Genomic DNA, 14,616 nt, shown 5'->3' with positions numbered 1-14,616 from the left:
CTGACTAAAGGAGGATAAGGTTCTTTGTCTCTAATAGGGAGTCCTGCACACTAAAGCCCTTAATTCACGTGTCTTACAGGACTCGATTCAGGGAATGTCAAACTCTAACTTCAGTTCATAATGCCACAGCAAACTTAAAATACGACTATTAATCCTTTATTTTACAAAGATGGTCTCATAAGCAGCATTTTTATCTAAATTGGATTCTGTTTTAACTACGATTGTAGTAGTCTTCGGTTAAAACTAACCCGCCCTCCCAAACATAATTACAAGCTGCAAAAGTTTTATGTGGATTGTGCCCCACCCCCCATCCCCAATACACACACTAAGAAACTTTTTTTTGCAAACACCTACCAGCCTCCTGAACCTTATACAAGTTCCAGCAAGAGTTATTTTAATGCCCTGCTCTGCCCTCGGGCCCCGGGGCTAGGCCTCCTCTCCCTTCCCTAGCAGTCTTGACAGTCCGGTCGGGTGCAGGACGGGACGGGACGGGGCGGGGCAGGGCGGGGCGGGCCTGTTCCACTGGAGCCGAGCGGGTGTCGGGGGCGGGGGGAACGAATAGAACTGAGTCCGACCTACTTACAAACGGCCCTTTTTCCGAACCTCTGTTCATTCCAGTCAGAATAAGACGCGTTTGAAAGCTCAGTTATATTCCTGATCCGAGTTTGGAAGTAACAAGAAAAACTTTTCAAAAACTTTTGTCCGGCTTCCGCTCCCCCAACGCGGAGTTTCCAGATGGTCCGCCCCCGGGCCTTGCGAGGGACGCCCCCCTCCCCTTCCCTCTCCTGTGAGGCGCTCGTAGCCACCGCCCCCGGGTCCGGTCGGGCTGGCGGGCCGGCGCGCAAGCTGCGGCCGCGGCCAGGGAAACCGTCGTCCTTCTCGGCCCCTGTCCCGCTGCCTGCCCCTCGGCAGCATGGAGTACTTGACCACGTTCACGGGGAAGAGCGGGCGCCTCCTGCGGGGCACGGCTAACCGCCTGTGGGGGATTGGGGGCGGTGGCGAAGCCCGGCAGGTGCGCTTCGAGGATTACCTGAGGGAGCCTGCCCAGGGGGACCTCGGGTGCGGATCTCCGCCCCCCCGGCCCCCGGCGCCGTCCAGCCCGGAGGGACCTGGTGAGCCTACCCTTCCCTCGCCTCCCGCGCGGCCGACGGGCTGGGGGAGGCGGCGGCCGAGGCGCGGGGTCGGGAAGGCGGCACACGCGTGACAGGCGGGTTGGCAGGTGTGCCTGGGGCAGGGGCCGGGCGTTGCGGCCGGGATGGAGGCGGCGGGTCCGGATGCGGAGGGAAGGGCTGGTTCAGCTCTGGGGACGCACGACTTTCAACTGCGTCGCAGCTCTTCCTGCTCTGCTCTTCCTGCTTTATTCACCTAGATTCGACTCTCTTTACCCCACCAAGTGTTTCGAGGGTAGGATTGGCTTCTTTTGCCCTCCCACTGGGAAGTGAATCCTGAACCAATTATGACGCCCGTGTTTTTAAATCTTAGAGATCAATTGAAAATGCCGTGCCGGTTTTGGGCTTTGGTATGCCTTTTTGGTATTTACCAACTATTAGGATTCATTTCAGCACTTAAAAGTAAAAAGCTAAATGGTACTTTGGAAAAGAAAATGCTTAAACCCTGGCTCCTGGTTGATTTTTGTGCCGTGTACTTTGAAAGGTGGGGTGGGGAGGTGAGGTGAGGTGAGGTGGTCCTGAGGTGGCAGTACGTAGAAACTTTCTCACTAACCTTTTGTACTGATTACTGTTAGTTGTGTTTCAACATAATGGCTTTGCGCTATCCTTTAAAAAAAAAAAAATCAGTCATTTTGGCATGATATTGGTATCTTAAACGGATTTTTTAAAAAGCGCTTGCTGAATAGAGGTATTAGTGAAACACTTATACGGTAAGTTTTCTTGTGTCGTTTTTTTCCGTAAATAAGTGGCAGACGTGAACATTTTTATTTTTGTGATTTTAATATGTGTGTTTGGGTTATGAGAATAAATATGTGAGATTAGAGAGTTTGGAAAATAAGAGAAAGCACAAAGACTATAGAATTTATCTATAACCCCACATCCTTCCATTCATTTTAAAGCAGTGAAAACATCTGTTGGTCTGTGTGTAATTTAAGCTTTGAAGAAATTTGAATATTAAAATCTAGCCTTAGCATGGCCCCTAGAGATGCATCAGGGAAGTTTAGTCGTCTAGTTCCTTAATTCCCTAAGTCTTTAAACATTTTAATAGTTTTTTCTCACTTTACATAGAATATCTGTATCTTTAGAATTTCTGCTTGGGGAATTAGAAAATGAAAAGGGCATATAGTTTCTTTTTGTACTAAATGGGACATTAACCAGATGCAGAATCCTCTTAAAGGTGGGACCGGGGATGAGGATTCGAACCTTGAAATATTTGAACAAAGGTTTTTTTGTTTTTTTTTTCAATTGCCAAAGAGTTTATATGTGACCAGTGTCTAGATAGAAAATTCAGAAATATGTGGGGTGACAAACTGCAAAGTACTGTGATCAGTATTCTAATGTGTACATTCGATTCAGTCATTCAAAAACGTTTATTGAGCACAGTTATATCTGAGACTCTACCTCAGAGTAGCAATTTCAAAATACTGTATAAAGTCCTCTTCTGTTGAAGCTGCTTTTTGAACTGATAGCACATCCTTTAATACTCGTGTTGTTGTTTGTTACAGTTGAGTCGATTCTCACTCTTGAAGAGCCCATGTGTTAGAGTAGAACTGCTCCATAGGGTTTTCTTGACTGTAATCTTAACGGAAGTAGATCACCAGGCCTTTTCTTCTGAGGTACCACTGGGTGGGGTGGGGTCGAACTGCCAACCTTTAGGTTATCAGTCAGAGCACAAAGCATACCACCTAGGAACCTTTTAATACCCATGTTGTTGTTGTATGCCCTTGTGTCGATTCCGACTCCTAGCGACCCTGTAGGACAGAGTAGAACTCCCATAGGGTTTCCTAGGCTGTAATCTTTACGGACTCAGATCACCAGGTCTTTTTTTTCCCACTGAGCTGCTGAGTGGATTCAAACAGCTGATCTTTCAGTTAGCAGCCCGAGCAGTTAACCATTGTGCCACCAGGGCTCTTTTTTAATACTCATGGTGTCCCCAAATCTCTGACACAAACAAGTTAGGGTTCTTGTGATGTAGCAGTACAGCCACAGTCTGATGAGCAGATACATCCTAGTGTTAACTTGCTGAAAGAATTTGGACAAGTTACTTAATCTCTTTGGTCTTCTGTTTTGTTTATAAAATGAGGACCTACTCTCACAGGTTCTCAATTCTAGAGCTCTTTTTCATTTGGAGCCAGAACCAATGAAAATCATGGATAATAAAGGTAGGAAATACCTTTTGGAGGCAGAAATAGTGTATGTCTATGAAGTTATGATAACGAGTTCTGAAGGCAATTCAAGAAATACGTGTCCTAGCAATAATTTGATCACCCCTGCCATTGTTAAAATAAGTATAATTTCCCAAACTGACTCTTTTGGAAGGCAATGTATAGATATTTAAGTAAAATATAAATGATTCTTCATTAATTTTTAGGCAGCCTTTGCATAAAAAGAGAACTGTATTCTTCGCAGCTGCTTTTACCAGATTGTTTTTGGCTATAGGGTAGTTCTTTGCATTTGTGTCTTTCAGAATGAGTATCTTTCAGTATGTTTGAAGGATTTCTTTTGCTCTTTCTGCTTGTGCTCTTTCAGCATTTTATAACAGCTGCTTAAGTTTCCTGCTGTCTGTCACCCTTCCTTCAATTCTTTAACAAGTCCTGTTATTGTGGCAGTATTTCTTTTTTGTTTTTTTTAATTTCTTTTTTTCTCTTTACAGAGCAGATTAGTTTCTCATTAAACAGTTAATACACAAATTGTTTTGTGACATTAGTTGCCAACCCCCCGATGTGTCAACACTCTCCCCTTTTCTACCCCAGGTACCCTGTTTCCATTCATCCAGTTTTCCTGTCCCTTCCTGCCTTGTCTTTGCTTTTGGGCTGGTGTACCCACTAGTCCCGTGTACGATTGAACTACGAAGCACGTTCCACAGGTGTTTTATTATTGGCCCTATTAAAAACAAACAAACCAAACCTGCTGCTGTTGAGTCGATTCCAACTCATAGCGACCCTATAGGACAGAGCAGAACTAACCCATAGGGTTTCCAAAGAGCAGCTGGTGGATTCAAACTGCCAGCCTTTTGGTTAGTAGCCAAATGCTTAACCACTGTGCCACCAGGGCTTCTTTTGCCATATAGACCTATTTTATCTTTGGCTGAAGGGGAACCCTAGGAGTGACTTCAGTACTGAGTGAAAAGAGTGTCCGGGGGCCAAGTGACAGTATTTCTTGTACAGACACTTCCACACTTGTAGATTGGTTGTACTCCAGGGCCTCATTTGTCGTTCGTTATCTTGCCCCTCACCATTTCGTATTCAGTAATGATGCTGATAAAATAGTTTTACTGTTGGCAGATTGAGGATCAACCAGATAAAACTTTGGTCAAATCTTTCTGATTTTAGGCATTCTGTAAACCAAACCATTTACCTGTGAGTGTTACTGTTGTCTTTACTTATCTCCAAGGTGGCTGCTTTTGCTCTTGCCAGCTTTTATTGTTTACTGGCTCCAACATTATACTTCCCTCAGGAAAAGTCATAATTGAGACTTTAACATAGTAAGAATTTTATCATGCCATTTCTCTAGTTCATAAAAATTACAAAGGAAACATCTTACTATACAATGCTTGTTCCTGCTTAAAGGCTAAATTGTGATTTGACTTAAAAAAGGAAAAAAAATTTTTTTACCTTAAATATAGCTCTTATTTTGGGGAGAAGATATAAGTCAATATTGTGTACCATTTAAAAGTATTCATTTTACTAGATCATATAGCAATAAATAAATGTAGATAGACTTAACTAGTAAGAGTCTCAACTTATATAAACATGAAATAGTTTTTATCATAAACTTCCCCAGCTGTGTTATGTCAACCCTCCTTTCCCTCTTAGTGATAGGATCCTTTATACACACCTCAACCCTTTTTAAATTTTCTTTTCATTTACTTTTAGCAATTAAAATAGTATCTTTCAGTTATTTAAGACTTAGTCCCTTCATTTTAAAATTTCAATCTCATTCCAGTTAAAGCTACACCCAGTCCAGTACCCCAAGTTCCCATTCCAGGTTACATTTGGAGTGGAGGTGGGTGTGGTGTAGCTCTCACAAATGCCCTCCTCCCTTCCTGATGCATCCTTCTCTGATCTTGGGTTAGAAGAAGGGATATAAACAAGGGACCATTTTTCCATCCTAATCCTTCTCCTTTGCCCATTGATGGGAGGATGATGATGGTGGGGAGCAGTAGTAGCAGTAGTAGAAGTAATGATGGGACTAGTTCTGTTAAAATGGCTACTTCTATGTGGAAGTGCTGACCCTGGTAATCAGCAATTCTTTTAACTTCGAATGTGGGCCATTTTCGTCTTTTAGTACCAGCTGTGGATCTTAGTTGCAAATTGTTGAACTGGGCTCCTGAAGGCATTCTGCTTTATAGCATATATATTTATGGGTCTGTGTATGTGTGTGTAAATAGGGTTTATGAAGAATAAGGTAAATTAAATTGGAAACATACTATATTTTTATAACTTGGATCTTTTTACATGTAGTGAAAGAACTATTTAATAAGAACTTAATTAATATTTCTTAAATAATTATCCCTGATTTTATTTTGTAAGTTTGGATTTTAAATAAGTTTCCTTTTAGCTGAGTACCTTTGCATATCTCTGAATTTGTTAAAGTATTTATTGAATTATTTCGTATTAGTGACTCTAGGGGTATGCAGGGCTGAATTTAAAAGGTTCCTAGCCTTTAAGGAGTTTATAATCTAGGAACAAAACTAGAAATTGTATTGTATTAAATCATTTTACTGAGTTTGTGATTTGAATCACAAGCTCATTAAAACAAATTCTGGGACAGAATTAATTTCACACCATGTTCATAGCAGGAAAACCCTAAATGCTATATACCTGAAGAAGGGTTCAGATGACTGAGATTTATAATCTTGTTACTAGTTCACTTTTGATAATCATGAAAAATAGTAAACCAAGACATGGAATAATAATAATAGCTAACACTTCTATAGTGCTTTCTATGTGTCTAATATCCTTAAGCATTTTACATATTTATTTAACCCTCAGCAACAACCCTGTGAGGCAATTTCTATTAACAACTTCATTTCACAGATGAGGATGCTAAGGCCTATTACTGACCCTCTTTACTTGGGAAAATAGACATTGAGCAAGGAATATATAACTGACGAGTAATTTATAACTGTGATGGGTATTAGGAATGGGAAAGAAAATACGCTATGAAAGTGTGTAACACAGGTTCCTAACCTAAAATTGGGGGAGGGGAGTCAAAAAACCATGATCATCTTTGACTTGGATTAGGGTGATGGCTTTTGAGGTAGATGGAATAATAATGATGATAATTAAAATAGTAATAACAGCAGCAACAATAATAATGATAGCTGCTAAGAACATTTTATGAGGCAGGTACTGAGCAAGTATTTTTATTTAATCCTAATTACAACTCTATAAAGTATATACTATTATTATGCCATTTTCCATATGAGGAAACTGAGCCAGACAAAGAAATAAGACAGATGCAGAATCCATTTGGATGTTATTTTTTAGCATATCAGAGTTATAGCCCTGCCAGACAAGAAAAAAAAAATGTGAAGAAAATGCAGAATTCTGTCTGTCTTGTAAATTGTTAAAGTTAAAACAAGTTAGTAATGAATTAGGTAAAGTTGTCAAGGATAGGATGGATTGTCATTGAAGTTTCTTTAGAGTCAGAAAGATAACTCTCTCTCCCTCTATTGTTCAGTGATGGAGGAAGATAATCCCAGATGCCTGCAGCCTTAGTCTCATTTCCTGAGATGGAAGAGCCCGCTTGTTGATAAACAACTTTAGTCTGCTCTAATGATAAACCCATGTAGTTTGAGTTCATAATATTGTTTTCTTAGTGCAGTTACTCTCAAACATGAGATCAATTTACCTATATTAGAATTGCTACTTATCTCAGAGGGTAGCTGATCTAAAGTGTTTAGTATTGCCTGTCATTTTAAGAGAAAAATGCCTCTAAGTAGTTGAGGCTACAGTAGTTCATTGGGCCTTACACTTTAGCATGTATCAGAATCACCTGAAGAACTTGTTAAATAGATTATTGGAACTGGTTCCAACCCACCAGCTGCTCTGCAGGAGAAAGATGTGGCAGTCTGCTTCAGTTAAGATTTACAGCCTTGGAAACTCTATGGAGGCAGTTTTACTCTATCCTGTAGGGTCACTGTGAGTCAGAATCAACTCGACGGCAACAGGTTTGGTTTTTTTGTTTTTTTTTTAAACATAGAGTCTCTGTGAGTTGGAATCATCTCGCTGGCAATGGATTACCCCAGAATTAGAGTCCCTGGGTGGCACAAATGGTTAAACACTTGGCTGCTAATCAAAAGGTTGATGATTCGAGGGTACCCAGACGTGCCTAAGAAGAAAAGTCTGGCAATCTACGTTTGAAAAATCAGCCATTGAAAATCCTGTGGCACACAGTTCTGCTCTGACATTCATAGGACTCTTATGAGCCAGAATCGATTAAATGGCAACTGGTACTGGTACCCCAGTTACTAATTGAGTAGTTCTGGGTTGGGGCCCAAGAATTTGCATTTCTACCAAGTTAGTAAATAATGCTGATGGTCTGGGGATCATACTTTGAGAACTACTTCTTTGCTTAATAGGTAAGTCTTTTAGCCATGAGATTAGAATCAGATATAGAAATGATGAAAATTATTAAACTAATAGTATTTTTGTATTAAGCTTAGAAATAATTATATATTTGGTCTTCATAGTATTAATCGTGCTTCAGAGAGTTAGCCATATTAGACTGCTTACAAATTAGTTTTGTGAATCTAATTTAAGCTGTAACTTTTATTTATTTATTTATTTATTTTATTGTACTTCAGGTGAAGGCTTACAGAACAAATAGTTTCTCATCGAACAGTAGTACACATATTGTTTTATGACATTGGTTAACAACCCCACAACATGTCAACCCTCTAACTTCTCAACCATTTTTTTGGTGAAAATACACATAGCCAAAGATACACCATTTCAAAAATTTCTACATGCACAGTTCAGTGACATTGACTACGCTCTTCCAATTGTGCTGTTATTCTCACTTAAGATGAAGGCTTACAGAACAAAATAGTTTCTCATTTAACAGTTACTACAAGTGTTGCCCTATGACAATGGTTAACAATCTCACAACACATCGGCAATATCCTTACCCAACCTTGGGTTCCCTATCACCAGCTTCCTTGTCCCCTTCTGCCTTCTGGCCCTTGTCACTGGACTCCTGTACCTCATTAGTCTCATTTGGTTTTACGGGGCTGTCCACTCCCAGGCTGAACGGTGAACCTCAGAGATAACTTCACCACTGAGCTAAAAGGGTGTCTGGGGGCCATACTCTCGGGGTTTCTCCAGTCTCTGTCAGGCCAGTAAATCTGGTCTTTTTTTTGTGAGTTAGAATTATGTTCTACATCCTTCTCTAGCTCTGTCCAGAACCCTCTGTTGTGATCCTGGTCAGAGCAGTCAGTGGTGGTAGCCGGGCACCATCTAGCTGTACTGGACTCAGTCCGGTGGAGGCCTTGGTAGCTGTGGACAATTAGTCCTTTGGACTGATCTTTTCCTTGTATCCTGTTCTCTTCATTCTCCCTTGCTCCCGAAGGGATGAGACCAGTGAAGTATCTTATATGGCCGCTCTCAGACTTTTAAGACCCCAGACACTACTCACCAAGGTCGAACGTAGAACATTGTCTTTATAAGCTGTGTTATGCCAATTGAGCTAGATGTACCCCGAGACCATGGTCCCCACATTAAGCTGTAACTTTTGTAATTGTTTTTTGACTTGTGATTTCAAGTTGAAAGCTGCAAGAATTTGGCTAATTAGAAAATATTGGAATGTGTTAAAGAAGTTAACATTCATTATAATGAAGACTTTATTATAATATATTTACTAGTTTTAAATTCATAGGGAGGATTTACTTGTTAGAAGCAGTTTAAGTGTTTAAAATAAAATATATTAAATTTATAAATGAAGTTTAGTGTATTTACCACCATATGTCTGTCAGTTTGTCGTACTGTGGTAGCTTGTATGTTGCTGTGATGCTGGAAGCTTTGCCACCGGTATTTCAAATACCAGAAGGGTCACTCTTGGTGGACAGGTTTCAGTGGAGCTTCCAGACAGAAACAGACTGGGAAGAAGGAACTGGCAGTCTGCTTCTGAAAAAGTTGGCCAGTGAAAACCTCATGAATAACAACGGAACATTGTCTAATATAGTGCCAGAAGATGAGCCCCTCAGGGTGGAAGGCACTAAGAATGTGAATGGGGAGGAGCTGCCTTCTCAAAGTGGAGTTGACTTTAATAACGTGGACAGAGTCAAACTTTCAGGACCTTCATATGCTGATGTGGCATGACTCAAATAAGAAACAGCGGCTAACATCCATTGATAATCGCAATGTAGAATGTACGAAATATGAATCTAGGAAAATTGGAAGTTGTCAGAAATGAAATGAAACGCAGAAACATCGATATCCTAGACATTAGTGAGTTGAAATGGACTGGTATTGACCATTTCGAATTGCACAATCATATGGTCTCCTATGCTAGGAATGACAAACTGAAGAAGAATGGCATCACATTCATCGTCAAAAAGAACATTTGAAGATCCATCCTGAAGTACAGCACTGTCAGGCATAGGATAATATCCATATGCCTACAAGAAAGACCAGTTAATACAACTATTATTCAAATTTACGCACCATCCACTAAAGCCAAAGGTGAAGAAACTGAAATTTTTTGCCAACTTCTGCAGTCTGAAATTGACTAAACATGCAGTCAAGATGCGTTGATAATTACTGGCAATTGGAATGCGAAAGTTGGAAACAAAGAAGAGGGATTGGTAGTTGGAAAATATGGCCTTGGTGATAGAAACGACACTGGAGATTGCATGATAGAATTTTGCAAGACCAATGACTTCTTCGCTGCAAATACCATTTTTCAACAACATAAACGGCAAGTATACACATGGACCTTGCCAGATGGAATATACAGGAATCAAATCGACTGCATCTCTGAAAAGAGATGATGGAAAAGCTCAGTATCGTCAGTCAGAACAAGGCCAGGGGCCGACTATGGAACAGACCATCAATTGCTCATTTGCAAGTTCAAGATAAAGTTGAAGAAAATTAGAACAAGTCCACGAGAGCCAAAGTACGGCCTTGATTATACCACACCTGAATTTAGAGGCCATCTCAAGAATAGATTTGACGCACTGAACACTAAATGACTGAAGACCAGACGAGTTGTGGAATGACATCAAGGACGTCATACATAAAGAAAGCAAGAGGTCATTAAAAAATAGGAAAGAAAAAAAGACCAAAATAGATGTCAGAAAGTTGCTCTTGAGTGTAGAGTAGCTAAAGGGAAAGGAAGAAATGGTGAAGTAAAAGAGTTGAACAGAAAATTTCAAAGGGCAGCTCAAGGAGACAGACTAAAGTACTATAATGAAATGTTCAAAGACCTGGAGATAGAAAACCAAGAGGAAAGAACACGCTCATCATTTCTTAAGCTGAAAGAACCGAAGAAAAAATTAAAACCTCGAGTTGCAATATTGAAGGATTCTACTGGGAAAATACTAAACAACGCAGGAAGATGAGAGGAATACGGAGTCACTGTACCAAAAAGAATTGGTCGACGTTCAACCATTTCAGGAGGTAGCATGTGATTAAGAACCGATGGTATTGAAGGAAGATGGCCAAGCTCCACTGAAGGAATTGGTGAAAAGCAAGGCTCCAGGAATTGTCTGTTGAGGTGTTTTAACAAGCAGAAGCAGCGCTGGAAGCACTCACTTGTCTATGACAAGAAATTTGGAAGATAGCTACCTGACCAACTGACTGGAAGAGATCCATATATGTACCCATTCCAAAGAAAGATGATCCAACAGAACACTGACATTATTGAACAATATGATTAATATCACACAGAAGTAAAATTTTGCTGAAGATCATTCAAAAGCAGCCGTAGCAATACATCGACAGGTAACTGCCAGAAATTCAAGCTGGATTCAGAAGAGAATGTGGTACAAGAAATATCATTGCTGATGTCAGATGGATCATGGCCGAAAGCAGAGAATACCAGAAAGATGTTTACCTGTGTTTTATTGACTATGCAAAGGAATTTGATTGTGTGGATCATAACGAATTATGGATAATATTGAGAAGAATGGGAATTCCAGAACACTTAATTGTGCTCCTGAGGAATCTGTACCTAGAGGTACAAGAGGCAGTCCTTCGAACAGAACAGGAAGATGTTGCATGGTTTGAAGTCAGGAAAGGTGTGCATCAGGGTTGTATCCTTTCACCATATTTATTCTATCTATATGCTGACAAGTAATCCAAGAAGCTGGACTATGTAAAGTAGAATGTGGCATCAGGATTGGAGGAGGACTCATGAACAACCTGCGATGTGCAGATGACACAACCTTGCTTGCTGAAAGTGAAGAGGACTTGAAGCTCTTACTGATGAAAATCAACGACCACAGCCTTCAGTATGGATTAAACCTTAACATAAGGAAAACAAAAATTCTCACAACTGGACCAATAAGCAGTATTTTGATAAATGGAGAAAAGATAGAAGTTGTCAAGGATTTCGTTTTACTTGAATCCACAGTCAATGCCCATGGAAGCAGCAGTCAGGAAATCAAATGACCATTGCATTGGGCAAATCTGCTACAAAAGATCTCTTTAAAGTGTTAAAAAGCAAAGATGTCACTTTAAGGACTAAGGTGGGCCTGACCCAAGCCATGGTATTTTCAGTCACCACATATACACATGAAAGCTGGACAGTGAATAAGGAAGACTGAACAAGAATTGATGCTTTTGAATCATGGAGTTGGCGAAGAATACTGAATATTCCATGGCCTGCCAGAAGAATGAACAAATCTGTCTTGGAAGAAGTACAGCCGGAATATTCCTTAGAACCGAGGATGGCGAGACTTCATCTCACATACTTTGGACATGTTATCTGGAGGGACTGGTACCTGGAGAAAGACATCATGCTTGGTAAAATGAAGGTCATTGGAAAAGAGGAAGAACCTCAACAAGCTGGATTGACACAGTGGCTGCTTCAGTTGGCTCAAACATGATAACGAATGTGAGGATGGCACAGGAATGGGCGGTGCTTCATTCTGTTGTACATGGGATCGGTATGAGTCAGAACCAAGTGGATGGCACCTAACAACAACAGCATATGTAAGAGAATTTAATTATCCAAGTTTGCAAATAGGATTGATTATTTAAGGGATTTAGTTTGTCCATTCTGAGTTGATCAACTATCAAGCACCCTAGAAAATGTATTAAAATTTACTAGTTTTATAAGTAGGATGCAATTTGTAGTTGAAGAATTTTAAGGGAAAGGCTTTTATATTTGTAACTTCAATAAATGGAACATTAATTTTTTAAATATTAAAGTAACTAAAATAGTTCTTTTGTGTATGTAAAATCTCCCTCCCTGGCCACCAGTAAATTCACATTAACAGACTCTTGATAAGTCTTGTTAGTGCCCAAAAAGGGGTACATTTGAAGGTCACGTAAATGTGTTATATAATGACTACAAATTTGCCTCTGTTTTCTAGCAATCAGTGAGAAGAGGGAAATATGATCAGACATTATTCAGTTTTCCAAAGATAAAGATTAGTCTAACTTAGGCAGGTCGGGAGAAACAGCTGTTCCTGATAGTGAGAACAAAGAGAAAAAATGCTCATGGAACTCTGTAATATAACAAAGAGATCCTTACCACCTTTACAGTAAATACAGATTCCAATTTCCAAAAACTATTTTTTTAACACCATTCTTTAATGTAGTTCAGTGGTATAACACCAAAACGCAAGGTAGTAAAAGCAGTTCTGTACAGGGCCAAAGTGATTAACCAAAATATATAGGAGGATAGGTTTTGGATTATCTGTGTATTATAGATTTTCTAGAGCAGTGCTACTGAATAGAATTTCTACAATAATGAAAATGTTCTATGTCAGTCCTGCCCAGTATGGTAGCCACTAGTCACACATGGCGGTTGAGCACTTAAAGTGTGGCTCTAGTGCAAGTGAGGAACAGATCTCAAGAATCTAGATTTTATATCTATACTGTCCAGTACGGTAGCTGCAGGGCACAAGTAGTTAATTTAAATTTAAAATTTATTTCTTCAGTCTCGTAACCATGTTTTAAGTGCTTAGTAGCCGTGTGACTGGTGGCTACTGTATTAGACGATGCAGGTATAGATCATTTCTATCATCACAGAAAGTTGTATTGAACAGCATTGTACTAGAGCAATGAAGCCTCAACCGCGGCTGGACATTAGAATTCCCTGGGTAGCTTTATAAAAATTTTGATGCCAAGGTCCCGCACCAAACTAATCAAAATCTCTCTGTGTAGGAACTGGGCTAGCCTAAGTTTCTCAGTTGATTCTAATGTGTAGCTAGGGTTAAGAACCATTAATTTAGGAAGTGAAGGACTCTGCATTTTTTCAGACTTTTTTTTTTCTTCAAGTAATGTGTCTCTCAGTCGAGCTTTTTATAGTTACTGAACTACTTTGGGTATGCACCTGTTCCGTGGTGCTGGTTAAGAAAACAGATGTATGCTGTGGCTTGAAGAATTATTTTACCTAAAGAATGTGGTCTTTGTCACCAGTTCCTGTGCTTCTCTTTTGTATCTTTATAATAAAACTGTAATCATACATGTACTACTTTCCTAAGTTCTGTAAGTTATGTTAGCAAATTATTGAACCTGAGAGGGTAGTGGGAACCCCCAAATTTATAGTCAGCGAGTCAGAAGTACAGGTATACTAGGGACCCTCAAGCTTGTAGCTGATGTCCTGAGAGGGACCTGCTGGCTAACCCTGAATTTGTAGCCAGCAGGTCCCTGTGGGGCAGTTTTACTCTGTCCTGTGGGGTTGCTATGAGCCAGAATCAAATAGATGACATAGGTTTGGGTTTTTTTCGAGGTCTGAATGCGGGTATCCTAGAGACTCCGAACTTGTAGCTGGTATCTGAAGTCTTGAGCAAACTTGGCAGTCTGGAGGACTTTGTCCTTTAACCTGTGATATCTGACCTAGCTTTGGGTGTTTAGAGTGAGAAGAACTGCATTTGCAGTTGGTGTCTGAGAAGACATTTTCAAGTTGGTGTGAAAGACACACAACTTGATGTTTAAATTGCATGCCACCCTCTGGTTTGGAATGAGACCTTAGGAAAGTTGAGGTGACTGACAAAGTGAAAAATTCCTGAAGGGAAAGCACATTTACATGCTGAACAAAAGAGAGGCTGAAGTTACAATTACTGATGTAGCAAGGTCAGTTTGGAATAATTGCTCTGGTTTCAAGCAGTTTTAGAGATGATGCATTTTATTTTTTGAATTTAAAAACTGCTGAAAATTATAATCATCCATTTTTGCATCACCCACAATTAACAACCATTAATATCTTGTCATTATTTGCTTCCAACCTTTTATAAGCTTCGAAGTGTTTATATATATATATATATATATAA

General features: G+C 40.0%; 1 protein-coding gene across 3 annotated transcripts in view; it reads left to right on the top strand.

Moving 5' to 3' along the window:
* The first annotated feature begins 735 nt into the window (after positions 1 to 735).
* The window catches only part of OXR1 (oxidation resistance 1), a 99,194-nt gene continuing 85,313 nt past the window's right edge, over positions 736 to 14,616 (top strand). Inside the window, exon 1 of one of the 3 annotated variants that reach the window (XM_004370698.1) lies at positions 736 to 1,112. In XM_004370698.1, the coding sequence (XP_004370755.1) occupies positions 914 to 1,112 (199 nt within the window). In that variant the 5' untranslated portion in view covers positions 736 to 913. The remainder of the gene's footprint in view (positions 1,113 to 14,616) is intronic. The other 2 variants (XM_023725990.1, XM_023725989.1) reach the window with 2 other exon arrangements.

Source organism: Trichechus manatus, unplaced genomic scaffold, assembly GCF_000243295.1.
Source record: "Trichechus manatus latirostris isolate Lorelei unplaced genomic scaffold, TriManLat1.0 scaffold00009, whole genome shotgun sequence".
NCBI classification, from domain to species: domain Eukaryota; kingdom Metazoa; phylum Chordata; class Mammalia; order Sirenia; family Trichechidae; genus Trichechus; species Trichechus manatus.
This window is presented reverse-complemented; position numbering and strand designations above follow the sequence as displayed.